The sequence below is a fragment of the Folsomia candida genome, unplaced genomic scaffold, assembly GCF_002217175.1.
Source record: "Folsomia candida strain VU population unplaced genomic scaffold, ASM221717v1 Fcan01_Sc008, whole genome shotgun sequence".
Taxonomy (NCBI): Eukaryota; Metazoa; Arthropoda; class Collembola; order Entomobryomorpha; family Isotomidae; genus Folsomia; species Folsomia candida.
This window is the reverse complement of record NW_019091200.1, coordinates 1,186,770-1,214,162: the sequence shown is the minus strand read 5'-3', so window position 1 is coordinate 1,214,162 and position 27,393 is coordinate 1,186,770. Positions and strand designations below refer to the sequence as shown.

Below are 27,393 nucleotides of genomic sequence, written 5' to 3'. Positions count from 1 at the left end.
GAAGTACTAATATGTACTAATATATGGTCAAATATATGATCAGGGTTCCAAAAACCTAGCGAATTTTTAAGAAAATTCATAATTTTACACCGTTGACGGTGGGGTTTGTGTGAAAATTAGTGGATCATATCTACCTTTATTAATGTCCGATAAGTATGAAACGACGTAATGAATGACTGGATATGTATTTGCTTTCAGAAATCCTCAATTTGGGAAACGTAAGAAAAGTTGTAAATGAAAACAAATGCATCTCTTCCCTGAAAATTTGGTAACTTCTATATTTACTTGGGAAACTTTCTCCCAGTTACAATTCTGTTTCGCATTTTAATCTTTTAATTTGTAGCGAAAGTTAGAAATAACACAATAAAAGAAACATACTAGAAAAAATGCATTTCACCCAACTAGAAGGTGATGGGAACATTAGGAACCCTTGCTAAGGATAAGATGATGCCATGTCGAAGAGCGTAATTCAAGGACATGCAGTATTATTATTGCCAGTCTTAGTTTCACGACTTTCTCCCTCCCACTAAATATAACTTTCTCTCCTGCGTGCACCGTGGACAGTGGCTGCGGAACCGTGGGGACAGAGCGAAAATGTCCCCACGGTTATTCGATGTCCCCATCATCTGCCCATGTTATATAAACCCCGCTCTCCCCTATCCTACAATGTCAATGTCCCCACATGTCCCACAGCTTCCACGGCCACTGACCGTGTTACGAGTCATCTCGTCCATCCAAATACAACGGAATACGTATAAACTAGCCAGCTCTCTTGAATTTGTCCTCTCGACAGGAAAATTCCTCGCTTCTTTGCAGTCAGAATGGATGATAAGGGCACGCGAAACAAATACAAAATGTTCCCGTGTTATGTAATGTAATGCAATGTAGACTAGACATTTGCCCCGAAGGCTTTGTTGGTTTAGCTGGTTTGGTTTGTGGCACCCTCATTGCGAACTCTTATGGTTATGTAAACTCCAAAAAATGTCGTATTTGATTAAAGTATTAAGTATGCAACGAGACCAAGATAAGCTGAATAAGCTGGGCAAAGATAACTTGGAAAGTTAGCGGTGTGTCCACACATGAATGAGGAGAAAGTGAAATACGTATTTACAAGCCCTTTGATCCATGCATGAAAATGGGTGACATTTTATTATCTTGTTTGGTTTGTATCAATCCCTCGAGATTCAACTCCGACCTTCACGGCTACAAAGAATTTCTAACCGGGTTTCGCTGTGGTTTTAACCATGCCCAAAAAAATGTCGTCCAAGACCTGTCATAACTAATGGGAAATTACACATCTGTGCATAGATCTGTAAAAAAATCTTTACTGTTAACTTATACCTTGTAACATTTTGCCTCATTATCCAATTTTGTACATTTGGACGTCCAATGTAGAGTTTTGGACATTTTTAGAGTTGACAGTGTTCAAAAAGGTTTAGTTCTCACGTCATCCTAGTAATTTTGGTCATCTAAATTATCAAATTTTCGAGGATAACATGAAAAAATGGAATCTGATCTTCATAATTGTGCTATGTGCAGTGTAATTTGGAAAATTTTGTTTTTTATTATCTGTTTAAAAAATATTACTACATTTTTTATAAGTATGTACATACGAATATGACAAACATTGTTCTAATTTTATTACGAGTTATGTTACCGTCAAGCGTAACAAGATTTTGTTTTAAATCAAGCTTGATGTGAATAAATAAATAAATAAATAAGTATTTATCATTTTCATGTATCATAATAACGAATCAACCGCATCATTAATTTATTTTAGAATTTATTGTCAGAATTAATTATTAAATTTTATGTTCCGAATTTGCCAATGTCGTATAATTTTCTAAATTAATCTGTGTACATACATGCATGCATTTCTACACGATTGACGGCGTTGTTTCAACCCCGACTAAAAATGTCCCCTTAATGACAGCCCCCACTCGGACAAATAATTGGTCCCCGTCCATCCTCACTTCGTCCAACAATCCCAACTTTTTCCTCAAAGCGGTCTCTACCACGTCCGGTGGGAGTGGTCCTCGATCCTCGTCCCAGTCCTCCGTCATCCTGTCACCCTCGCCCGTCACCGGAACGTTGAGCACGCACGGCAACTCGACCTCTTTAAAGAGCTTCTGCTGCACTCTAAAGCTTGTCACCTTACCCGCCCCCACGTTCACGGCAACGTTCGGTGGGAGCGGCAGGACACGATTCAGTGGTCTCACGAGATATGTTTTATTCGAATTTTCAGAGGACGCGATGACGTTGAAGAGGATTGGACTGCCCTTTTTGGAGGAGAGGGCAAAAGTGAAATTCGCCGGAAGTTTGATGTGGGGATGCAACGTGGGGTTCGTGATGGTCAAAATTCCTCCGGATGTGTCAGGCAGAGAGGTTTTTATCTGAAATTAATACAAATTTATGCTGCTTGTATGTCACAGTTTTTAAAAAAGTTGTTTACTAAATTGTAAGAATGGAGGTCTCCCAGTTTATGCTCTCAGATTTCGACTAAACTAGTGCCAATCGGCCCCAAATTTAATTACTATGACATTTGCAAACGACACGATCTACTCCTGTGCAGGTTTAGTAGAGATATTTGCATCCGAAGAGGAGAAAATGCGCCTTAAAGTTGACAAATGTTACACTTTCCAAATCTACTGGGTATTTTCTCCTCTTCGGATGCAAATATCTCTGCAAAACCTGCGCATTTACAGATGGCGTCATTTACAAATTTGATACTAATTAAATTTTTGCTCGGCGTACACTAGTTTGCTCAAAATCGGAGAGCATACGCTCCTTTATAAATTTTATTACCAGCGTTGTGGTCGGAAATGATCCAAAATTCTCAAACTTTTCCGCATACACGGTGACCATTGTTCCTTTGTTCTCCAACATTTCTACCCCTTGTGGACTAATCTCTAACGATGCGACATGTCCAAATCGAATGACAACCCCACTCGTCACAGGTTCAAATTTGAACAAGGTGCTGTCCCACGACCTCCCACCCCAGTCGTACTCACTCCCCTTTGCTGCCACTTGAAGATAATGGGAATCATTTTGATACTTGAGTGGAGTCCAGGTCACAAATCTGCCCGGGTATCGGGGAAATTGGAGCTGAATCTTGTACTCTGGCTGGTCCACGGTCCCCACCGGCGTGACGAAGTAGTGATTCGGAGGAGTATTTAAATTTCCTGGTCCTGCGGGGTCATCCCAGTAAAGAAAAGTGTATCCGGTATTTTCATCGTAAACGGTTGCCACATTTCGGGACAAATTGTCCCGATTTTTTAGTACGAATGATGACAAATTGTTGAAGGGTTGGAGCACCCAGTGTGCGGAAAGGTTCCATTCTCCGCCGGGGAGATACTTGGCTTGATTTTCGGGGGTGAGGTCGAGTTGGAGAAAGTTTCCAGTGTTATGAATCGCCTTGTCGTAAGTCCAACTTAATACGCCGGATGGTTTACTTTTCATGGAAATGATGTAAAATACGCCTGTACTTAAATTTGTGGAGGGGATTTTGACGAGCGGGACCAAATTGACGGGATCAGTGGGTGTGGCAGTTTGGAATAATGTGAAAATTATAACGAAGGTCAAGAAGGTCGTCATTGTGTTTACTTTGCACAGATGCACAAATAAGTTATAAATAGACACGTATGTAATGCTTGCATGCAGTAAAATAATAAATCTTAATGATGCATTAATGACATTTCTACATAGTTAATGACTTATTGCATATACACAAGTTTCTATGATAAACTGGTCAGTTATTAGCCCGAGTCAGGGCTTATGTACTCGTCACGGTTGTCTGTCGATCGGTCTGCCTATTACGCTGGTAAAAATTGAAATTTTTCGCACACGTGCAAAATTATGAATCACGTTCCAAGATGACAAAATCTGTAGATAAATAAAAAAATTGCAGTGGTCGTATTATGCCCACCTCAATTATTAATGACAACCTGAGTCGGGCTAAATAAGGCTACCCTGTGGGGTTTGGTTATTATCCAAACGAACAGCTACTTTTGGTAACAAATTTTACTCTTTGGGTGATAAAAACATCGATTCCTGGATAAATACCTCCACCCACAATTTCCTCCCCTCCTCCCAAATCTATTGGCAATTTGGTCTTGTTGACTATCTGGTTTTCCATGCTGACCAAACTCTCTGGCATTACTGATCTCTTCCGCCGTCCGTATCCTCGCTTCTAAATCACCTTCAGGATCTTCCCTCATGCAAACGTGAACAGCGTCATAGTTGGCTCTACAGTGGAAGTACTTGTCGCAGTTGGCGCAGTTGCCACCACCAAAGGAGTTGATTTCTAGATAAATCAGCCAAAATTTACGGACTGCGCAAGGGTCACCGGTGACAGTGCGGAACCCAACGAGAGCTGGTTAAGAAATGTGATAAAATTAAGGTTTGAATTATGGTTAATCGATGTAGGACTCATCGCCAAAATAGTAAAAATCAGCACATTTTTAATCATTTCTCGTCTCTGGGAATTTATTTTAAAATTCTGGATGACAAATTTGTAGAGCATGAAGTTGCCAATTAAAAAATATATATACTGCAGATTTTGACCGTTTTTGAAGGAGGAAAGTTGGGGAAATTAGGTTTAAGAATCCTTCAAAAAAATTGGAACACATCGAAACTAGGTTAAAAATCTCACCGCCATTCTATTAAACAACTTCCTGGCTACAAATTTGTTGTCCAGAATTTTAAAACAAATTCCTACAGCTGAGAAATGATTTAAAATGTCCTGATTTTTACAATTTTGGTCATGAGCCATTAAGCCCTATTAATAACTCACCAATTTGACCCAACTTGTCCAACATTCCTCGTCCCCTTGAATCCGAAGGTGGCGTAGACTTCGAGTCGATAAAATGTTGGTCATCAGAAGCCGATGCACCCAACAAAATACAAATTATTACGACAAAATGCAACCCAAATTTTGTCATTCTATTATCCACCTTCTTCTCGTACTGACCAAAAAATAATGCCAAAAATTCAGTAAAATATGTATACAACTAAAAAAGATGAACAAATTTCGAAATTTTCTTCTCTAAAACAAAAAAATCTTGTTCTGGTAATAATTTTACACTTTCCATTTCTTTATTAACATGTCACACGACACTTTTTGGTTTCAGTTTTACTTTTCTTTATTAAAGTTAATCAAACATTCAATTACTCATTTCAAATCATTTACAGCACTCGTCACGCAGTGGAATTCATTCTACATTCTACATTCTACAATACATTTATTATCACCACTTGACACATTCACAGTAACAATACAATCAAATCACTCTGTTTGGTCAAGTCATATACATAATGTTACCGTTAAAATCAAACAAAACTATTGAGATTTTTAGGCCAGCATTTTAAGCAAATTAAACACTGTCCACTATAGAATTTAATTTTACAGTGACAACTTTCTTTCGTTTTTGTGATTATTAATCTAATTTTGATCCTCTTGCTAAGTAAAATATTCATAATCTTTGGTTTGGTCGCTTAAATGCTACAAAAAATGAGATATTTCTAGTTCGTTGATGAGAAATCTTATGGCGTTTTACATAATCTTATGATTGATAAGCTCCATTTAGGATTTAGTAGTGTCCATATCCTCCATGACCATATCCTCCGTGGTGACCATGACCGTGTCCACTATAATAAACGGCGACTGGGCTGGCGTAATGGTGTCCCCCGTGACCGTACCCACCTCCATAATGCCCCCCACCGTACCCTCCATGATAACCCCCACCGTAGTGTCCATGTCCATGACCGTAACCTCCATAGTGGTCAACGGAATGGCCGACATCGACTAAATGCGCTTTTTGCGGATACCCAAGGATCACTTTGCTTCCATACCCGTGACTCAAAACTTTCGACACGTGATGAATAATGTCCGGAGTGACGACGTGGTGACCACCGTATCCAGCTTGACAAAAGGTGACGCAGGCCAAGAGGGTAATCGCAATCTAATAATGTAAATCCAAAATGTCAAAACTAATATTAAACCAAAAGTTCTAAACAGTGTTTCGTTTCTTGCGGGGTTTGCTAAATACACTTCTTGCACTGAAAAGCAAGAAACGCAAGAAATCTGAGGTGCAAGAAACTGTGAGAAAGTGCAAGAAATATGCGCCATCCAGCCACGCGCCTCATGAACGAATAGCAGCGGAGCGTAGTTTCTTGCGCTTTGCATTTCTTGCAGGTCAAAATAACTGCAAGAAACCACTTCTTGCAGTTATTTCTTGCACGTCGTTATTTTCACCCGAAACACTGCTTATTCAAGCCGTTTAGCAGAATCACTTACAAAGATCTTCATTTTTCTAAGATTGGAAATAATCCGTCCACAATTGTTCCAAGAATTTTCTGGATTAAACTATTATTCACTCAACGGTCACGAGTAAACTGATACACTTGCCTCTGCCGTAGCTCCTTTTATACCACAATTACATAATATCTGACACTTGTCATTGTCAGTAGGTCTCTAAGTACATACAATGCACTGATAAATAACTTCCCTTGTTTTTACATAAACTTTATTAATTTAGTGGAATTAGCGAATATGCGCCATATTAAAATTGAACCAAACCCGTTGGGGTGCATAATGTGCACTTATTTTCGATGATGGTTTGTTGCCCCCTCTAAAAGACCAACATCCACCACGAGGTACTGCACGCACAGATCCACTGCAAAATCCACCACACAGCTTCTGTAACAATCAAAAGTGTCAATGTAATAGGTCCACGTCCACCACATGCCTACCACCATCGTCGTCATTACGATTATGATTATTATATTACGCGATCATTGTGGGTGACGAGTTAGCGTAAAATATTTAAGTCATTCATGATGATTCACAATTTGTTGCGAATCCATCAAAAGGTAAGATCGTGTGAGCGAATGAGCCCTCAAGAATTATTTACACATACCGTTTTTGCCAAAATGCTATGATCACCGCAACGAACCAACGATCAGATTAAAAAGACAACTTTTTCATCAGAAGTTTGTTTTATACACACAAAATTTGGCTATGTCAGTCAAAAATTAAATAGACTATGCGAGCAAAAAGTGATGATGCAATTCAATATCGCGGAATTGCAAGTACGTAGATGAGAGTCTTTCAAATTTTGTGTAAATTCATGCCAAGTTTATGACATTTGGGAAACAAATTCATGCGGTAGTAGTTCTAATATTCTAATTTCAATATCATATCAACAACGCCAAAATTTTATGGGATAATTGTTAAGATGTTGGATTGTTCCAGATTATGACTTAATTATTTTATCATCCTTATCAAGCAGTGGCATCAGGAAGTAAATGGCAGCATCCAACCCGAGTAAAAATTTGAACGGTTTTCCTGCAGAAAATTGGTCGAATAATATTGGGCCAGTATTCTTCAGAATTTTGTCCAACTTTCTGCAAAAAAAACTTTGCGCATAGCGATTTCTGCAGAAAGCTATGCAGAATTTTGCACATATCGTTCCGCAGAATAAAACCGATAGATATTTTCTGCAGGATAATGTAAAAAATATGCAGGTAACATATGCATCGAGGTTTTGCCGCTTACTGCAGAATTCAACACTGTGAATTCTAATCGGAAACAGTTTAGCATATTGTTTAAACCCTGCAAAAAATCTGCTGAATGAAATGAATGAATTAAAATCACTTGAGGCAAGATTCAAACCAAAGCTCACGCAGAATTACGGAACAACAAGACCAACGTAATTTAACCCACAAAATAAAATGACACATTGTTAATTTCTTGCATAATAATAATCTAATCTCCTCACTCATTCACTAACCAACCAACCAACCCTCCATTATTATTACGCTGAATATTACCACTTTACGGGTAGTAAAAGTGACGATAATAATAATAGCTTGCGTTTGAAATTGCTCGTTGAAATAGTCACACGCATTTTTGTACATATTTTGCAAGAATCCATTTAACACACAGGTTTTGTCTGCCTGCCTGCCTGTTTTTGTCTCTTTCATAAAATTGTCCATATTCGAGTGAATGTACTTGTTTGATATTAATTTTGAAACAAGCAGCAAGTTTTTTAGGTCCATTAAGTAAAAAAATTATCTATACGTATTTATTTGTTAGTACGTGTCCAAGTCGTATTATTTAACAAGGGTACACCACACCACACCTCTTAAATGTGATGCAACCACACTGATCCATTTTGACGGATGACATGTTTTATTGTATTGCGTGTCACTGCTACGATTTAAAATTTTTAATGGGCTTGCCCCCATACTTAACACGAATTAAAGGTAAAGGTCTTTTGTAGAGGTTTTAAATGTAAAGGTTAAAAATTGTAGACGTTGGTAAACTTGGAATTGGTTTTAAAAACGTTGAAACCTATCTGAAATATTTATCTGAAAAAATCTGGATAAACTGATTTATAAAATCTGCAAATTTTATTATAGGCGTCTATACTTGCAAAAAATAATTTTAATATTCTTATTTATTATTTTTCAAGTGATGCAATTATTTCAAAAAATGAATGTGTCAAAGTATCGCCTTTTGTGATGTTTCAACTAAATACTCCAGAAAGTCTAGATAGATTACCTGGACCTTACATTATTTATTTTAAAAATCTGCAAATTTTATCATAGGTGTCCAAACCATACAAAAATAATTCAAATACTTTTTTAAATTATTTTTCAATTGGTACAATTATGTATTTCGAAAATAAGTATGTCAAAGTGTCGTCTTTTGCTAACCCTTCATGATTTTTCATATAATAATTTAAGTACCTATCCAAAAATCTGTACAAAAACTTGCATCGATTTTCCCAACTCAAATAATTTTAATCACTTTTCTACTAAATAACAATAATCGATTGATAAATAAAGTGCAATTTGCTGTTTCTTCGCTTGATTATTTTGCAATAAATTCCAAAAAGGTTAATTCATACCTAATTAATAAATAATTACCTGCATATAATGCACTCGATTGCATATGTACGTGACAAACCTGCACCGCAAAAAAAGGACAGAATTAAATAATAATAATATGGTCATGAACAATTCGTTACAATTACGAGGATTCAATTCCCAACTAATTTAATGTAACAATTTTTTTTCTTGTTGTTGTTATATAATTTTCCACAGGTAGATTTTTATTTTTCCTATGCAATTTAACAACTTCTACAAGAAGCAGGTGTAAATTTGTCATCATTTTTTTGTGCTCTAGATGCATGCACTCGTAGTGGCCGCGGAAGCCGTGGGGACATCTGGGGACATTAACATTGTAGGATAGGGAAGGCAGGGGTCTATATAACATGGGCAGATAAAGAAGACATCGAATACCCGTGGGGACATTGTCCCTCTGTTCCCACGCTTCCGCGGCCACTGGTCTTACGTATCTGCATCACGAACAATCAACAACAATTCGATGCATTTCTGTCTCATTATTATTGCATCCAATAATTTTCATCAAACTTTAAATAGCTGACTGACAACAACATGCACAAGTGAGAACACTTGACTTTTGTAGAATTTGCTAGTTTGCAGATTATTGCTGCAATAGAGGACGAGGTGTAGTACGGTACAACCCTTCCTGAATTCTAGTCCTGTAGTAAATAGATAATTGAATGGCATGCATTATGTATATTGTGGTGGTCAATTGTTGTTGTTAGATCAGTTTTTTTTAAATCGCCCCATTTTTGAAGATACATACATAACACGTTGAGCAATAATAGTAGAGCTTTTATGTATGTAAGTGTTTTTTTCGACAATTTATTAGAGCACTTTTTTTAATTAGATGGGTTATTGGTAATGAATACTGATTGATTCTTGACATTCGATTTTTTGATATGCGGGTGACATTTTTTCTAAATCGTGCAAGAAATAGGTTTAGAATATGAAGACAATAAAATATTGACTTATACCAGATTTAAGATTTTAATTGCGATGCGATGTGATGCGAATGCGGTGCAACTTTTGTAAATTTTATCAATTATAAATCTCAATTTTACAAAAGGAAACAATTAAATCAAACTTGTCAACTTTGTCTGATCTTTCAACACGTAAATTTATTGAAAAATAAATTTTGCATTGTGTGATTTGGCTCGCGATGCTAATTTAATTCAAGTCCGATATCAAGTTATTTAAAGATAATCTTGACTTTCAAAGAATTACGAAATAATTTTTGCATCCAAAGGTAATAAGAATAAAATTTACAATATTGCATAATGTACAATTTGAGACTGTTTGACCATTTGAGATTTTGAGCAAAAAGTGAGATTTTCGGCTCGAAGTAAACGACTCCGCAATTCGCACATGTTTTGTGTTTGTTTTTTTTTTGTTTAAAGATTGGTTCCAATTTAAAATTTACATTGTTTCGAACGGGACCAGTTAAATCAAATATAATTACTTATCATATTTTTTTGTATCATTACTACAAGTATAACTCGAAATTTGTCTACCAGCTCATCTTCACGTTTCTCATCCAAGTGAATAAATCTAAATTTAAAATTTTGTTTTTGATCAAGTAATTAAACAAACTCATCATCCATCAGCAAACTATTTATGTGAATAATAGATTTTTATGTGTGCAATAGCAGCAGCAGTATAAGAACTAATCCTAAAAGAAGGAAAACTTCTACTTGTGAGGTGACTTATCAAGAAGATCGGATTTCGATGCCCTCCCACGAGTGAATAATGACTTCCAAGTAGTTTGACTCCATGACCACATTTACGCCCACCACACCCACTGTCAAGGATCAAAGTAAGCACTACTAGTATGTTTCCATCATTATGTTTCATATATAATAAAAATAAAAATATTTGGAGCACGTGTCAATGTATTTCAATGTTCTGTTTAACAAATTTGAAATTTTAAAATCTAAACGACACGTCAAATTTTTTTAGTCGGGGTTATTCAAACATTTGTGTTTGGAAAAATGAAATATAGTTCAATTATTCTGTTATCTTGGGCCATGGCATGTTATGTAATTACAAGGTATGAAAATCTTACAATCTAAACAGGTCAGGTCAAGTTTATCCCAGGGTTATTCAAACATTACGTGTACAAATTTGGTAGGGACTAGAGGTTTTAAAAAAGTCGAATAACACAAAGGACATATTCTGAGGTAAATAATTTGTAATCAAAAATCTATTAGATGGTACGGAAATGTCTTGGATCTTGCATAGTTCCGAGCTGCACGAAGGAAATGAGAAGGAATGAGCCTTTGCTATCATACCACAGGTGATTACAAATTATTCCAATGATTTTACGACCATTATATCAGATTATTCCCACAGATTTCCAACCACCAATATTCACAGAAATGTTCGTCAAAAGTGGATTGAAGTTCTTAGTCCTATATTGCCAGAAGAGACTTTCCCTTCGGATCTTTCAAAATATGAAATTTGTTCCCGACATTTCAAGTCCAAAGATTTTTCTATGAGGGAAATAGGAAAATCATACCTCTTGGCTACTGCACTCCCTAGCGAGCATCTCGGAGACAAATCATTTGTTACGGACTCTCTAGTTAATGAGGGATTTCTAAAAGGTAATATCGAATTAATGTTATATTGATGCCACGTTATCCCGGATATTTCTCCCCTCCAAGAAAATTTTGATACGAACGTGAGCGGAGTAAGGCCTTTGTGAACCCGAAATTTATGTTTTATAAAGAAATTCTTTCGTCCTTCCGATGAATTTTTAGGTAAATTTAGTTAATTTGTCGTCACAAAATGCATACCAAACCCCAATTTTGCACACGTTATGTTTGAACAACCCCCGACTGCGACTGCAAACCCCTTATACCATTTTACTCATTGCGTTACACAAGCATAATGTCTTGCTGTCGAAACGGGAAAATTAATAAATTCCATGTGACCTACAGACACCAATGCTTTCGGGATTGCTGGTATTTCTCGCCCACTAAGCCCATCACAGCCTCCAACTCACGGGTTAGTCTCATCTTATGAGTTATCTGGTAATAATTTCATGAAATATTTTGTCGTATTCCAGAATCATGTATGATCACCACAGATGTGTCATTGCGAATTGCAGAAGACGCTATTTAAATGAACCTTCATCCATTCCACTTTATGCGTAAATACCAACTTGTCAATCTTTACACCACAGCAGGTTATATAATTGTTATGAATTTTGAAACTAGGCTAAAGTCTACGTGGATTCCTTTTGTCCGTACCTCCAATGGTGACATGAGCTGGCAACCCCCCAAGTGCGCAGAAATGTGTGCCTTGCATTTTGAAGACAACATGTTCCGGGATACAGGTCGGCAACGTTTGGAAGAATGGGCTTTCCCAACTTCCTCTTCACCTAGTCCTAGTCCTAGTAAGTTTGTCATCACTTGGTCTAATTGGTTGATTAACTGGGACGTGTAATGTAATGTATTAGAACTATATTATGTATAACTTTAAACTTCAAACTTTAAAGTCCAAACCCAGCAAATTTAAGTTACGTAATTTGTGAATGGGCCCACCGCGTTAACGCCTGCCTCATATTTTACGACTCTATATAACTCTCTGTGTATCTAACTATAACTTATAGTCTATAAGTATGTAAATATACAAGTCTATGAAGCCTCTGGATTTTTTAAATTTGGGGTGTTTTTTAAGATACAAAAGCGGGGTATAAGTAACGCCAATAGTGACAAATTTATCCGTTTAACCGTACTGGTTGAAATTATAATTACCCATTTAAATTTTGCATTAATACCATTTAACTGATTTTATTCAAAATTATTGTTGTTTAATCTTAGGAATTCAAGCTATAATGGAATCTGAACCCAAGATTCCAAAAACGTGCTGTGTGCCTTCTTGCTCTTTAGAACTTCGAGGAGCTGACACGTCCTACCACTGGTAACCATAATATAAGAGACTAAGGACTTTTGCATTATATTCAATTAACATAATCGAAATAAATTTAGCTTCCCGGGACATAAACTACATCATAAAATTCGAAACGAATGGATAAGAATAATTCGTGGACTAATATGTAATCAAGAATGGGAACCTAATGGCCATAAAATTTGTTCTCGGCATTTCGTGGAGACGGATTTTCGGACCGACGCTGGGTTGAAGAAATCTTTGAAGGTTTCTGCTGTTCCTGCTGTTAATTTATACCATGTGACTGACCCATGCCCGAACGACGAACTGGTGAATGGTGAGTAAATAGTTTGTTTTAATAAATCAAGTGATTTATGAGACAAAATTAGATTAATTTTAAGTTTGACAATAATGTTATGCAAAAATATTCTAAAAAATCCATTTCAATGGAATTCGATACATCCTTGTCTAAAAGTGCTTTCTATTCACACCCCTCGTAATTTTGTGATTGCATGGCAAAAGGCCGTCCATAAATTACGACGTCACGCAAAAATCGAGATTTTCTAGACCCCCCTCCTCCCGTTTAACATGTGTAACATAGGCACGATATCATTGGAGTCTGAGACCCCCGGCCCCTACCCCCCTCTTGCGTTAATGTAATTTATGGACGGTCCCCAAATTTTGACAAATTAGTTTTAGCTAGCAAGGATTTTAAAACGGTTATTAAAGATAACTCAGATTTGTAGTTCAAATTAGGATACGATCTCTCATTTTATTCGAATGAAGTTAACTAAATAAATAAATTTTACAAATTTTAAATGGCGTCCAAATCATAGGTCTAACTTGGGCCTATGATTGCACTTGCGTTGTACCAAGTTGCAAGTCGTTCGATCGGAGGCGAGAGGTAGATTTATCATGGCATAGGTAAGTCCAGCCTCAAGGATTGCAAAAATTCCATTTAAATGTTACTAAACATTACAGGTTCTCTGCAATGCCCATTCATCGCCATATACGTGCCAAGTGGATCACTATAATTCGAAATCTTCGAAATGATCAGACGTGGGAACCTGCTATTAATTCCAGGATTTGTAGTCGTCACTTCCGAAAGGAAGAATTACGTATGGGTGGTTCAGGACGTTTTACGCTTAATGGGCAATCAGTCCCCACTTTGTTTCTGCACGATGCTACAATGGGTAAATCACTTGGTTAGGATTTTATGCTTGCAATCAATCGCCCTCATAATAATTTATTTTACTTGAAGCCGATCCAAATTCCAATTATCCCGTAGATTTCGCACCATCCACAGGTAAGTAGATTTGAGACCTCATTTGCCAATGATAAGACTTTTCTGAGATTGATAACGATGAGATTAAATAAATTTAATTATCAAATGACGTGGACTAAATAAATAAAGTTTACAAATTTTTAATGACGTCCAAATCCTTTCTGAAGGCCTAACTTGTACAACGGGTGGCACCAAACAGCGCAATTGCGCTGTACCAAGCTGCACCTCAATCGATCGGAAGCGGGAGGTAGATTTATCATGGCATATGTAAGTCTATTCCAAAGTATTTCTAATATTCCATTTCAATGTCATTAATTAAATGTTACTAAAAATTACAGGTTCTCAACAATGGCAAGTCATCGCCAAATGCGGAATAAATGGATCACTATAATTCGAAATCTACGCAATGATCAGAAGTGGGAACCTGCTATTGATTCCAGGATTTGTAGCCGTCACTTCCTAAAGGAGAAATTTTATATGGCTGGTAATCGACGTAGGCTCATTGGACAATCAGCCCCAACTCTGTTTCTGCGCGGTGCTACAACGGGTAATACATTTACTTGGTATTTAGCTTTGTCATTGCTGTCCTCATGGAAGAAAAAATCAAAATTCTAACCTCCTAACTTTGTAGACCTAAAACTTATCGATTTTTACATACAATAAAGTTGTCATTTAAAAAACGCAAAGAGATGAACGTTTCAAAATCGCTATTTGAATACATTGAAGAAGGCAAAGTATATACAAAAATTCAAATGCAATTTATGAAATCCGTATGCAATGGAACGTTAATAAAGGAATGACACGTGCTATCAATCAAATATACAGGATCAATGAGCTATAGCATAATTTATTCCATGACGTGGAATAAGCTATCTACCATCGAATTTTTATAGCCGGTCACATCATATGCATATTTTGACGCATTCGCGAGGGACACAGAGTTTATTCAACATGGAAAGCCCGTATCACCGAAAATGGGCATAGCGACTCGCTATTAGCGAGATTTATGTAAATGAGGTGCCAAGCCTTACGAGAATAGTAATTAATTAATACTCTTTCCTATCTGCGGTCCCATTGTCATACCATGCGTAACTTTAAGTACTTCTTTAACCTGGATGATTTAAATCTAATTTTAGACGTCAAAGAGGAACTAGAGGACCCTTTGCGTCTGGATAACGAAGATATCAGGGCAGACGACTTTGTTCGATGTACAATTCCAAATTGTCCAAATAATCTAAATCGGCCTAATCCATCTGAAACAATGTTTTCATTTCGGTAATGCATTATGCTTTTTTTACTTGATTAAATATCATTCATGGTAGATCTCAATGTAGTTTGATCATACATGAAATTTCAGGGACGAGGATGCACGTTTGCGACCTGGATGGATACAAACCCTTCGTGCCGCTCTTAAGACTGAAAGTTGGAATCCAGACGAATCTGATCGAATTTGCTCCATCCACTTCGCGGAGGAACAAATTTATTTTAATTTTCTTAATGGAAATTGGGTAAAACAAGTGAAAGGAACCCCAACTCTTAATCTCAGATTACCTAATCCTACACCAACGCAGGGACAAAAAACGAATACAAACAATAAGTAATTACAACAAAATACTACCTAAATATTTCAAAATAATTCAAATCTATGAATATATTTTTTAATCTTTACAGATGTATAATTCCCGGATGCGACGATAATTCTCTTCGACTGCGTTCTGCCCAACCATGCAAATCACGTCCGATATGGTTCCATAAGTGAGTTAAAAATTATTCGATTTAGTATAAAAATTAATGATAACTTTATTTGTTCGTAAAGTCTTTCCTCACTTGTACTTTTCAGATTTAAGGATAGCTGGAGTTGGATTATGCGCAAATTATTGAAAAATCCGACCTGGACCGCACCTCCAAACTCTGAAATATGTTATTTACATTTTGTATCTAGTGACCTTCATAAATCGAGCGGATCTCTCCTTTCGTCAGCCATTCCGAAATTGAATCTGGGTTGTGATTTCAATATATTAGCCTCAAATTGTGAGTTTGAATATTGTAAAATATTTGCATTCACAGTTTATTCAATCGCGAAAATTTGTACTATTGTTTTAGATCAATTTTATACGCCTCCAACTAGTGGCACAACGACTCCTAACGCCAAAGTCGACCCGGTACCGAAGCCACAACAACCTACAAGTTCTGCTTTGCGCATATGTTCCGAGTTCACCTCAATGTGCAGGCGAAAGTTTCCGTCGCATTTTCAAAATCCTGCAACACTCCCAGTGACACAACGGGAAAAGGAAATTGCTTCAAAATTACTCGATACATTTATTCGATTACAAGATGAAAATGGCTCCTCAAACCCAGGAGAATGGCAGCAGATACATTTCGATTCATTTATTGACGAGTCAGTATCAGGTATGTACTTAACCAAGCTCTGCAGTGTTCAAATTTTTAAAAATATTTTTGCATCTATAACAGAACAACCCCATCATCATGACGAATCAACCAATAGTTCAAACGCTCCACACCCAACGATAGACGATGATGATTCTGACGTCTTTAAAGTAATTCATTTTGATCCACCAGCACATGATACTGAATTATCGTCGAACGAAACTTCATCATCCGGTCCACCTGGAATTTTGACAGTGCGCCCTTCCTCCCCAATGTCCCCAATTTCAGACGAGCAAGAATCAACCGACCCAACTTCGTACAGACCTGCCGAAAAACTTCAAGCATATCTTCCCCCAGATGATCTGCGTGGAACAGATTTTACTACACAAGTTATTCAAGGGATTCGTCACGCTTCTGCCAAAAGCTCTCATTTACAAAAAAATCCTGTCAGCCATTATAGGAAAAAACCAGGGAGGAAGACCCCTTTGACACCGCGTCTTCTATAGTCGCCAAATACATACGTAAGTAAATTTCATACAAACTACAATATCCTTTCATGCCAAAATTCACATTTTAATTTATTGCAGATTTTTTTTGGAATACCGATGAATATCCTCGGAACACCCAGTTGCTCAAACCAATAATTGATCCCAGAAAAATTAACCTCAATTAAATACATGCTCTCGTATCCAATCAGCCATTCATGCAATGACAGATTTATTGCAGTACAGTTAAACCCTCATAAAATCCAGTTTATCATATTACTCAACCCGCTGCAATCTGTCATGATAGGACACTACTTCAAGTCTTTTTTTAATTTATGGCATCGGTGAGTCACTAATTTTTCTAAACACTGTCACTACCAGATTTCCAAACACGGGTTACAATGCAACTTTCCAGAATTTATGGGGTTATCTCTCCACAAATAAAATCTGGAGGGTGAATATGTTCAAAAATATTTAATCCATTAATAACTTGATCATAATGCTTGTCATAGGTTTAATAAGTTTTTTTATTTACTTTGGTGCAAAAAATATACAAATACGTGTTGTGTGTTTTTTTATATATAATATCATCGTCGAATGCATGAAGAAATGCATTAATTATTTTTTTAACTACTGCGATTGACTCATAAATAAATATGTAACAATAAAAAAAAAAGATGAAACTATTGTTATCCGATTCATTCAACGTGGTTGTTTATCACTTTTCAATTTTCATAAGCATTTCATACTTCAAGATTATTTCAAAATGTCCAGTAAATGTAGTTTAGCGGACAAATCTGCATAATCTGCATAAATTATATTGAATTACTTGTATTAAAAAAAGTTCTTCGCTTCTCAAAGGTAACAGTGGTTTTAATGCTTAAAAATTAATTTAATTAAAAAAAAACTAGAATCTAATGAGCAAAAATTATCAAAATTGAGCAAGTGCTTTACATAAAATGGAATTAATCCTTTTCTTTTTGGATTTCAAGCGTCATTTTTGTAATGTATAAAATATAAAATAATTATTAAATTAACATAATATTACAAATAAAAATAGCGTAAAATTAAATATTATGTACTTTGTTTGGTGTTGTGCTAATCCCGTATTAATTAAACACTACGGTGGGATGGATGATATGGTACAATGATAAGCATAAGTTTTTCCCATTCTCGAGTTTGTGGTCGTTTTCTCTCATATTTTAGGTTATATTATCTTAAAATAAATGAACCAAAAATTAAAAATATGGAGGTACAATTACTACTAATTAATTAACTAATTAATTGCTACTACTAATCTAATGAATCGAAGGGTTTTCTCGTATTTATCGATAATTTCTTAAAACCTTAATCTCGTGAAGAGTGTGATCATTTAACTGAATTATACTCGAGAACTAAATAGGCAGGTGCATTTTCTGTGCTCATTTTGGTACATATTTTTTTAGAGTGACCTAGTTTTTTTCAGAATTATTACATAATTAATCATTTCTAATTGTGCGGCAAGTTAATAATTTACAGGTAAATGGCATCATAAAGTTGCTTTTAATTATTATTCGATTTTGTTAGTCAAATAACAATTTTAATCTAGATATGTCAACCTCTACGAATATTTACTAATTAATTAATAGGAAATACTTACTGGTCATGCGTCCACACGCCACGTCGATACTAAATTCGCACAATTTCATACCAACAACAACCTAAATATGCATCGTATCATGACTCTAATTAAACATTAATCTGTCTAAAACCTTCTCCACCCGACTAAACTCATCACTAGATAAATTCACCTCGCACATCAATACGTATTACGTAACTTTTCTTCAAAGGTCAAAAGTTTAATCAAGGCACAATAATTGATAAACTAGTTTTTTTTCTTGGTCAACTTTTTCACACTAAATAATTTGGATGGATGTAACGATTTTTGGGTCAAGGGCAAGATTTTTTGGACGGATTAGGTTTTTGGTCGTTAATAAAATAACTGATAATACTATCGAATAATTTGTAATTATGTAGTTCTAAACCTCTTTTTAGTCTCTGGTGGTCTCTATTTTATTCTGACTCGTCAATCTCATCCTTGATAACACAACTGCTCTCAACTTTGACCCCGTGCTGTGCCGGGCTGGTCGTGGAGGAGTCGTTATCCGAGTTGAAGGAGGGGGGAGACCCACCCCCCGTCGTGGATGGGGAGTCGTCATAGTTTGAACTAGTATTCTCCGGTTCGGCCGAGTGTTGCGTCTCCATGTGGCGTCGCAGGTCAACTTTTCGCTGAAAAGCACGCGAGCACAAGCCACAACTGAACGGTTTGAAGCCGGTATGTTTCCTCGAGTGGGTGATGAGGTTGGAAGACTGGGAAAACGCTTTTCCACACACTGGAAAATAATAAAGAAGGATAATTAATTATTAATTGTTCAACTATTTATTTATGACGAACTTACGCTGGCATTTGTGCGGCTTTTCTCCAGTGTGGATGTACGTGTGCTTTTTCATGTCGCTCTTTTGGTGAAAGCATTTTCCACAGTATGGACAGGGAAAAGGGCGGGTGTCCGAGTGGATGAGAAGATGCGTCGACAGGGTGCTCGATCTTTTGAACGCTTTCCCACACTGGTTACACTGCACGGATCAAATTTCCAAAAATTAGCACAAAATTCAATTATTTCACTCAATTTCAAATCATTTTTACACACCTGAAAAGTTCGTGGCGAATTTCCCGACTTTTTCGTCCCCTTTTTCTTAACGTTTGTCGCCGTAGGAGAGGAAGCCGAAGAGGACGCCGATTCTGCCAGCAAATGGTGCGGGTCCAACATTCCACCGGCACCGTTGCTCTGCCCACTCGTTGAGATTAAAGCGTCCATTAAAGGATGTTCCTTTTTCAGATTCGTCACCGTAATTCCGTGCACGTTATCTTTGGTTATCGTACCACCAGGCAAGGTAATTTGTTGCAGAGAGTTTTGTAAAATGGGACTTGTCGACGTATTTTGCGACTGTTGCTGCGCGTTGAGGAGATGCGAGGTCAAAATGTAGTTGTGCAGTCGACGGCGTTGTTCTTCCTCCTCGAGGACGGAGGCGGGTGACCAGATTCCAGGACTGGCTTGAGGGTTGTGGGGGAGATCGATGGACAGCTTTGTCGTGGGTGAGGAGGACGAGGAGGACGAGGAGTTGTTGTGATGATAATTTTGGTGGTGGTACCGGTGATGGGATAAGACCCCGTGGTTACTTAGCATCATTGTTGTTGGAGGGAGGGGACCCTGTTGCGGTGACCCGGTCGCGGATGGGGCCGGTTTAAGGCTCAGGTTTAAAGGCATGTCTGAAAAGTAGAAGGGTAAAATTACGATCAGAAATTTCTGAATTTTCTGAGAAAATTTTGGAAATTTCGAAATTTCTAGTATGCAATGAACCACTTTTATCTTCACCCAGCAAAAAGTACAAGCATTTCCTTGAAGGGTAAAGTAATTTCTACTGCAAATCAAGAGTCATTAGACGAAGTGGACATCTTTTTTATCAAGTATTGATCCTGCCTTGCATAAATTTAGCATAATTGTCATTTCCGGGATTACACACAAAGAAGAGAAGAGATAATCCATCCGTATTAATATGAGTATGATTTAGGGTGCTAGATACATATGCAGTGCAATCCTTTCCTCCTCTCTTCCCTTCCCTCTGTCAATTATTCTCATTTCATTTCACAACGACGACGCCATATGGCGACCGAACGTAACGACGCAACGCTTACCCACCACCATCACCACCACCACCCCCAATAATAATTGCATGTCCATCTCTTTCTCTCTCCTCTCCACCGACAACATAAGCAATCGAATCGAACTATCATCAACCCAGCAACATCCCTTCGGTGTCCCGAAAACACCTCGCCTAACTCACTCACTCACCCACCACGGTCGGTAAAGGCAACGTAAGGAGGAGGAGGTGGAAGGGTAAATAAGTAATTTGGTGTAAAGGTACGAGTACGAGAATCTGTTCCAGTCTAGTCCAGCTTGGATTTGGATTGACTACCAAACCAACAAATGAACCACGCTGAATGACTGACTGCCTATAAACCATCCATCCAAAAAGGAAACTCATCGTTCGATTTCGATCATTTCATGTCATGCAAAGCTTTCTCTCTCAATTATTCATAAAAACCAAATGCCAACCTAAAGGGCTAAGTTCCCATTTTGCAGAGGTGGTATTTCCCATGTAAATATGTAAGGAAGTAATGGGTTTTTAGGTGTCTCATTTTACCCCTGAGACACTACTTTCTCTATTTGCCATTTAATTAGTTCCTGCCTTTTTATAGGACTCATCAGAAGACTGACATCAATCTGATTGATTGGGAAAGTATTTTCCAAAACAGCGATTTATCAAGAAGAAATCTTAATTTGATGAGATATCCGAATCGACGGGCGACTCAATGAGGGGAGAAAGTGCACTTCATTCAAGAGTAATGAGGAAACGAGGCAGCATTTTCATTTGCATTATTAATCGGAGATTTAGATGAGTCACATGATTTCTGGTTGGTGTACAGTATTCAGGAACTGATTACGTACGTACGTATTGGCCCCGATTTTCAAGAAATAAATGGACTGTTTACCTACGAAGCAATACTCATATGAAGAATAAAGTGTTTTGCTTTCCAATACCGAGCAGGAAATGGGAATGACAATTGGACAACGGAAAAAAGAAAATGGTTATGATGACGATGATACATAATGATGTAATCTACATCGTCGTCTCGTCGTCGTCGTTAGAGAATGCCTGCACTTTGGCGAATATTTGCTGTAAAATTCGTACCTGTTTACGAATAAAATGTTTATTTGACTTGACGGAAAAATTTTGTTATGTCCGAGAAAATTCTAAGTTTATGAAATTGTGAGACGTTTCCAATTTGAATTTGAATTATGCTACGACTCTCTTGATTAATTAAGTTAAAACTGTTGTGATTGTTACTAAATTCGTTAGAGAATGCTTACATGTCTGAACTTTGGCGAATATTTCTTGTAAAATTCGTAAACCTGACCGAATAAAATATTTGTTTGACTCAGTAGAAAAAAATTGGCGAATATTTGGCGAAAATTACTTATTGTTAAAATTCGTAACTCTAGTCAAATAAAATATTTTTTGAACTCTCCGAAAAAATTTTGTTATGTCCGAGAAAATTCCCAAGTTTATGAAAATTTATCCCGTTTCCAATTTGACATTTGAATTATACCACGACGCTCTTTATTAATTAAGTTCAAAGTGTTATTATTGTTACCAAATTAGGCTTGACATTTCTCATTAAAAGTGTAACGGGAAATACAGATTACGCAAATGGAGGTTAAATTGGGGTCCTCTCCTATTTATCTGTCTGTCCTGTAATAATGTCGCCTTCTTGTTTTGAGTACGTGCGACGGTCGTTTACATAAAGAAAATCCAGACCGTGTGCAACTAACAACAACCTTTCTCCCCCTCCAACCACTGTTTTTCCTTTGTTGTTTTTCATTGCGAAAACGAGGCGAATAACAATACCAAGTTTGCCATTTGCCATTTGCCACATAAATATGTATTTTGCGTCAACGTAAGCCAAACTCTAATTCGAACTCGTCGATAAAATCGGGAAATAAAATTTTTGTTCGGTAACAAAACTCCATGCTTTTCAGATACCTAAAAATCAAAATTAAATGGACGTTTGAATTGAATGATGATATACCATCGGATATGTAACCATCGTCGGAAATTGGATTGCTTCAAGTGCTTTGTAACCTCGTTCGTTGTCCAGCAAAAATTATCCGAATTTCAGTTCTATGTCTAGTCTTTTTTGTGGAATTAACCACTTGCAAGAAATAAGGGCAAGAAAGTGTTTTTTTGCAGCTATTTTGACCTGCAAGAAATGCAAGGCACAAGAAACTCCTTCTCGCCGCTATACTTCATACTGCGCGTGGCTAAATAGCACAAATTTCTTGCACTTTCTCCCAGTTTCTTGCACCTCCCATTTCTAGCATTTTTTCCTTTCCAGTGCAAAAAAATCTAGCAAACCCGCACGGAACCACAGACTGTCTACTTCGTCTCAAAACCAGTTGACAAGCCACAAAACACGAGTCCTTGTTGTGTCACTCGTCTTACAATTAATACATAAATGTCGCGATTTACCTCTGTAATAATATAGGTTCCACATGCCACGAAGTAATCAAAACAAGTCTCTCCATCAATAATTAAATTGGGGTATCATTCCTCTCGTACATAACTTCTTGATGAAAACTTTCAAAATTTTGTGAATGCAATTCTCCTCACTTTCTCCCAAAAACAACAAGAGCAAAACCAAAACCAATCTTGCCCCCATTTATTTATGCATATGAATACTTAAACGAATTAGCAATTTCATTTCCAACCCGAAACTATCACCAATTCCTGCACAAATATTATTTCCAGGTAAATGCGTAAATAAATATGCGGCCGTGCATGCATGTCTCCCGTCCCCTCTTTCCCAGCCCAGCCTAGATTTCAAATATTTGCATAATAATCGAATCCAATCCGACAAATAACAGTTGCCCGACGAGTCCGGGAAGGATAATAATAAAGAAGACGAAGAAGGAAAAGTTTGCTTTGGGTTCCCTGCCTCGCGTGGCTCAAGCTATCAATCAGCATATTAAATTTTAATAATTGAAAGCGCACTTATTGAGTATCGAGGCTATTCGACGTAAGTAATGGTGGGTGACTGAGTGGAAGGAAATCTCAAGAGTTTACAGCTCCCTTAATTATTCACGAGACACTTTTCCATCCATCCATCCTGCCTGCCTGCATGCCGCCCATCCCACGCTTATTATTACGGACAACGACGATGTATGTATGGACAAAAAGCCTGTCCAAATCAAAATCAGGAGTAGACGCATGACATTTCTTGCAGCGCAGTTCGAAAAAAAGCTTTACAAAGTGAAAGCAAGCCATTAGTTATCCTCTAAAGTCCAGTAATCGCATCGATCGTTGAGTCGTCGTCGTCATAAGTGACGATGCATTATTATTATGCAGTATGAATGATATGATGAGATGACGCAGAAATTGATACTATTTACGATTGCATAAGCGAAATTAGCTAAATATTTAGTTCGCCAGTTAGACTCACCGTCATTCGACCCGTCGTCGTCATCTTCCTCCATGCGGACGACGACGTCATTCCGACTCCGCCGAAAAGCACCACCGCTCCGTCCCAGATTCATCTTGTACCCGTTTTCCTGGTCGATTTCGACTTCTTCCTTGATACAGTAATTTATCGGGGCAATGTTGACACCGTCACCTTCCTCGTCGTCTCCACCTCCTCCATTAGCACCCTTCATCGCGTTAGACTTGTTGGTGGTGGTACTATTTCTTGCCGCAAAGTTGGCGAAGAAGAGGGAATAGGGCGCCCAGGCTCCCCCCAAGCCACGCGGCGACCCGACCAACGAATGCGGACTTGACTGCGCCGAGCAGACGGAGGAGTCCAAATCCGTCAAGGCGGGCGAGGAGATGGATCCCAGGAGTTTTTTGCGTGGGGGGCAGACGAGCAGGTGCGAGGGGGGTTGGGGGTGGTCGTCCGTTGTGATGGTGGGGGTGTGACTACGCCAAAGGTCACCACTTCCACCAGGACCAGAGGGACACCATTTGTTGGGGGAAGCAGACTGGTTGTGCAGGCTGAGGGAGAGGTACCGCTGCAGGAGGAGGTTGGGCGTGGTGTCCTTATTTCTACTTCCGGGGGGTGGGGAACAGGGGTCGGAGAGATGAGATTCCGTGCTGCGGAGTTGCTGCTCCAGTTCGAGGTACTGGGCGGCTCGGGCCTTTTTGAAGTGGGTGAGGGCCGATGAGGACGAGGACGAGTGGGAGGAGGTCGACGTCCAGGAGGAAGTTGAACCTGTATGCAACAAAATTACAGGGTTTTAGCCGTTTGGCACTATTTTTTGTGACAAGAATAACTACAAAAATATATAAAATAAATAACTAAGGTCATCCTTTTTCAATCTGATTTTGCAGTAATATTTACCAAATCTCCCCAAAAAATAAGGGACGTTTTCACCCTGCATGAAATGGTTTCTGTTGTAATACATTTTTTCAAGTTGACAAAAATTTGACAAAAATTTCAATAAATAAAAGTATATATTTTGATTTAGGAATAAAATTGAGACGCCAAAATAGAGACTTGACTCTCGCCCAGAAAGGTACCCACGACTGTGACCCGTGGCTATGTGCTTACGTAAAACGTAAATAGGTACCGTCTCAACTTTCGTGGCACGTACGCAAAAAGTTAAACTTGATTGGATTATTATTCACGAAATCACAATTACATAGCTTATATTTTCCCGATTTAAATCAATTTCCTGCGATACACTGCCTACTGTTTCGCTCTCCTTTCATTCCATATGTACATACGCATACATAGGTTAGTGCATATTTAATAGGACGAAACCCACCCGACATACCCAACCTGATTGTTCGCCTTGATTGTGACCTTTCTATTCCGGGTAATGCCGCCCCTATTAATAAACCTCTTTAATGAATAGATGAACTCAATTATGGCGCAAATTATTTTTAGGGTAGGCTCATTCTTGCTGACGCAATAAGAAAGTTAGAATAAATAATTGCTCAAATCTCAGGTTGACCAAAAAATCTCAACTTTCTCCGGGCCGAAAATTTCTTAAATCCAAAAAGTAATTAACTCACAAACCTGTTCCGGAAATTTATCCCGAAAAAAAGGAAAAACTGCTCTGATTTAAGCCACCCCAAAACACCGAGGAAAATCAACCCTCACTAGAAGAAATGACCACCCGACCCCAATCCAGTCAGGACAACGACTGTACATACTTACGCTGCCGAGTGCCCTCCTGTCTCTCGTAACATACGCAGCCATACATACCAGAAGTAGGATCCCACAATAAAAGTGGGAAACATTTAGAGGGATAATCATTAAATCAATTTCCGTGAATTATTTAGCAGCTCACAAACCCCAAGTGGAAAAACTACTTAAGAACCGTTTACTCCTACTCGTCGTAGCAAAACCACCACCGCCACCAAATACGAGGCAGGCCATCCTTTTACTTTCTCTTTTATCTATGCCCGCATCCAGCATAGCGACCTTTCCCCTGCTATAATTTCCGGGGGGTAGAGTACGTACACATACTCAAAATTATGCATGCATGTACGTCTATTCATTATTTTCGGACGACGACCACCACCACTTTTAATACGTAATCCTGATTGAGTTAAAGGACATACGATCGGTCAAGATTTAAGTGAAAAGTTGCCAAATACTAGACAATTCACCGGGTATCATGGTTTAATATTTCGTAATTGAAGGAATTTATCCATATTTTATGCAGATATGTATATACGGTTTTTGGTCAGACGGTCTAATTTATTTTAAATATAGAATAAGTACTCGGCTAAAGTCAAGGTAGATTTGTATTTGTACCAGAAAAGAGGAAGGATACACAATTATGTGAAATTGTCGTAATTATTTTTCTCCTATTTTTGTATCAGGTCAAGAATATTGCTGAGGATGCGTCATGTTTGTACGAAAATAAGTGGATATTTACGTATTTTCATACATAGACTTCAACAAGTTTATAATAAACAGAGGAGAAAGTATGCATGCAACAATTTGGGGAAAATGAGACGACACGACTTTTATACTCCAGTTTTACGGTAGATACACGTACATATCCTCAGGTGTACATACATACATGTGCTTTCTCTCATACACGTCCTGATATACTTTACCCGTTAAGAAGATTACCAATATTATTCTCCATGTAAAAAAATCAAACAAAAAAGCCATTTCATTCCAAGTAGTGCTTTCGCTGAGAGTGTCTCGTCATGAAAGAAAAGTACTTTACCGTATGAAAAAGATGCCAAATACAATTCTCACCTTTTCTACCGTTGGTGCCGCTTTTGTGCTGATTATTCTGGATTGAGACGGACATTATAATTGGTAGTGGTCGAAGGAGTGTCGTCGTCGTCGTGTTCGTCACTAAAAGTCCGCCCGTGTCCATCCCATCGACTCCTTTCTTCTTCTTCTCACAATAACTTTCTCTCCTCACAAAATGTTTCTCGAACAACAAAGTCGTACTTAATTGGTTAATGGCTTTTTCCAATGATCTCTTTTTCTAGTGGACACCGCAGCAGCCCCACGATACGAACCATAACACTGGACCGACCGCGGAAGAGTGAGTGATGAGCTGAATTTTTCAAAAGGTTTTAAAAGGCAGCAGGTGAGCAGCAGACGAAAGAAGACAAGGAACGAAGACAACTAAACTTCACCTGGCCAGCAAACTACATAAACTGGCTCGACGGTGAGTGAGGGAGACAAAAGTGGTTGCTTCGTAGTCAGTGGGATTCATCTCAACTTTTTAACGCATAATAGCGTTTAACCCTCTCCTACGTTTTCCCCGTAAAAACTCATTATTACTCACTCACTCATCATCATCGTGG

At 37.8% G+C, this 27,393-nt stretch overlaps 5 protein-coding genes across 13 annotated transcripts; 1 reads left to right on the top strand and 4 right to left on the bottom strand.

The window, feature by feature from the left end:
• Positions 1–1,763: 1,763 nt before the first annotated feature.
• Positions 1,764–3,903, bottom strand: LOC110853532. Its single transcript, XM_022101806.2, has 2 exons — positions 2,806–3,903; positions 1,764–2,393 (listed from the first exon to the last, which is right to left on the bottom strand). Exons 1-2 carry the CDS (start codon positions 3,592–3,594, stop codon positions 1,878–1,880), a joined length of 1,305 nt encoding a protein of 434 aa, XP_021957498.2. The 5' UTR covers positions 3,595–3,903; the 3' UTR covers positions 1,764–1,877.
• LOC118436430 lies at positions 3,682–5,022 on the bottom strand. The gene is made up of 2 exons (XM_035854540.1): positions 4,793–5,022; positions 3,682–4,372 (listed from the first exon to the last, which is right to left on the bottom strand). Exons 1-2 carry the CDS (start codon positions 4,938–4,940, stop codon positions 4,002–4,004), a joined length of 519 nt encoding a protein of 172 aa, XP_035710433.1. The 5' UTR covers positions 4,941–5,022; the 3' UTR covers positions 3,682–4,001.
• Positions 5,023–5,075: 53 nt separating this feature from the next.
• Positions 5,076–6,443, bottom strand: LOC110853075 (glycine-rich cell wall structural protein). The gene is made up of 2 exons (XM_022101304.2): positions 6,296–6,443; positions 5,076–5,960 (listed from the first exon to the last, which is right to left on the bottom strand). The coding sequence occupies exons 1-2, from the start codon at positions 6,305–6,307 to the stop codon at positions 5,589–5,591; spliced, it is 384 nt and encodes a 127-aa protein (XP_021956996.1). The 5' UTR covers positions 6,308–6,443; the 3' UTR covers positions 5,076–5,588.
• Positions 6,444–10,252: 3,809 nt separating this feature from the next.
• LOC110852908 lies at positions 10,253–17,193 on the top strand. Of its 9 annotated transcripts, none has more exons than XM_035854310.1 (21): positions 10,254–10,489; positions 10,541–10,726; positions 11,121–11,206; positions 11,263–11,513; positions 11,850–11,916; positions 11,978–12,061; positions 12,129–12,307; positions 12,735–12,834; positions 12,903–13,138; positions 13,638–13,725; positions 13,783–13,994; positions 14,063–14,107; positions 14,254–14,353; positions 14,425–14,633; positions 15,223–15,361; positions 15,444–15,683; positions 15,758–15,841; positions 15,927–16,117; positions 16,190–16,495; positions 16,559–16,995; positions 17,062–17,193. In XM_035854310.1, the coding sequence occupies exons 3-20, from the start codon at positions 11,121–11,123 to the stop codon at positions 16,978–16,980; spliced, it is 3,039 nt and encodes a 1,012-aa protein (XP_035710203.1). In that variant the 5' UTR covers positions 10,254–10,489; positions 10,541–10,726; the 3' UTR covers positions 16,981–16,995; positions 17,062–17,193. The 9 variants fall into 9 exon arrangements, with proteins under 9 accessions (XP_035710204.1, XP_035710203.1, XP_035710201.1 ...); XM_035854308.1 differs by adding an exon at positions 10,987–11,037 and having other exon boundaries at positions 10,254–10,726; XM_035854312.1 differs by adding an exon at positions 10,987–11,090 and having other exon boundaries at positions 10,254–10,726; positions 11,152–11,206.
• A 275-nt stretch (positions 17,194–17,468) lies between these two features.
• Positions 17,469–27,246, bottom strand: LOC110853147 (fez family zinc finger protein 1). The gene is made up of 5 exons (XM_022101389.2): positions 26,831–27,246; positions 24,059–24,820; positions 19,647–20,266; positions 19,398–19,572; positions 17,469–19,331 (listed from the first exon to the last, which is right to left on the bottom strand). Exons 1-5 carry the CDS (start codon positions 26,952–26,954, stop codon positions 19,012–19,014), a joined length of 2,001 nt encoding a protein of 666 aa, XP_021957081.1. The 5' UTR covers positions 26,955–27,246; the 3' UTR covers positions 17,469–19,011.
• Positions 27,247–27,393: the final 147 nt, after the last annotated feature.

Excerpts from the sequence above, each read along its gene's own strand:
- LOC110853532 (XM_022101806.2), bottom strand. The coding sequence starts at position 3,594 with ATGACGACCTTCTTGACCTTCGTTATAATTTTCACATTATTCCAAACT. Across the intron at positions 2,394-2,805 it reads CATTTCCGACCACAACGCTG|ATAAAAACCTCTCTGCCTGA; the intron begins GTAATAAAATTT and ends TATTAATTTCAG.
- LOC118436430 (XM_035854540.1), bottom strand. The coding sequence starts at position 4,940 with ATGACAAAATTTGGGTTGCATTTTGTCGTAATAATTTGTATTTTGTTG. Across the intron at positions 4,373-4,792 it reads GGACAAGTTGGGTCAAATTG|CTCTCGTTGGGTTCCGCACT; the intron begins GTGAGTTATTAA and ends TTTCTTAACCAG.
- LOC110852908 (XM_035854310.1), top strand. The coding sequence starts at position 11,121 with ATGGTACGGAAATGTCTTGGATCTTGCATAGTTCCGAGCTGCACGAAG. Across the intron at positions 11,917-11,977 it reads TCACAGCCTCCAACTCACGG|AATCATGTATGATCACCACA; the intron begins GTTAGTCTCATC and ends GTCGTATTCCAG. Across the intron at positions 16,118-16,189 it reads CAATATATTAGCCTCAAATT|ATCAATTTTATACGCCTCCA; the intron begins GTGAGTTTGAAT and ends CTATTGTTTTAG.
- LOC110853147 (XM_022101389.2), bottom strand. The coding sequence starts at position 26,954 with ATGGACACGGGCGGACTTTTAGTGACGAACACGACGACGACGACACTC. Across the intron at positions 24,821-26,830 it reads CGGCACCAACGGTAGAAAAG|GTTCAACTTCCTCCTGGACG; the intron begins GTGAGAATTGTA and ends TGTTGCATACAG. Across the intron at positions 20,267-24,058 it reads CGACGACGGGTCGAATGACG|ACATGCCTTTAAACCTGAGC; the intron begins GTGAGTCTAACT and ends TCTACTTTTCAG.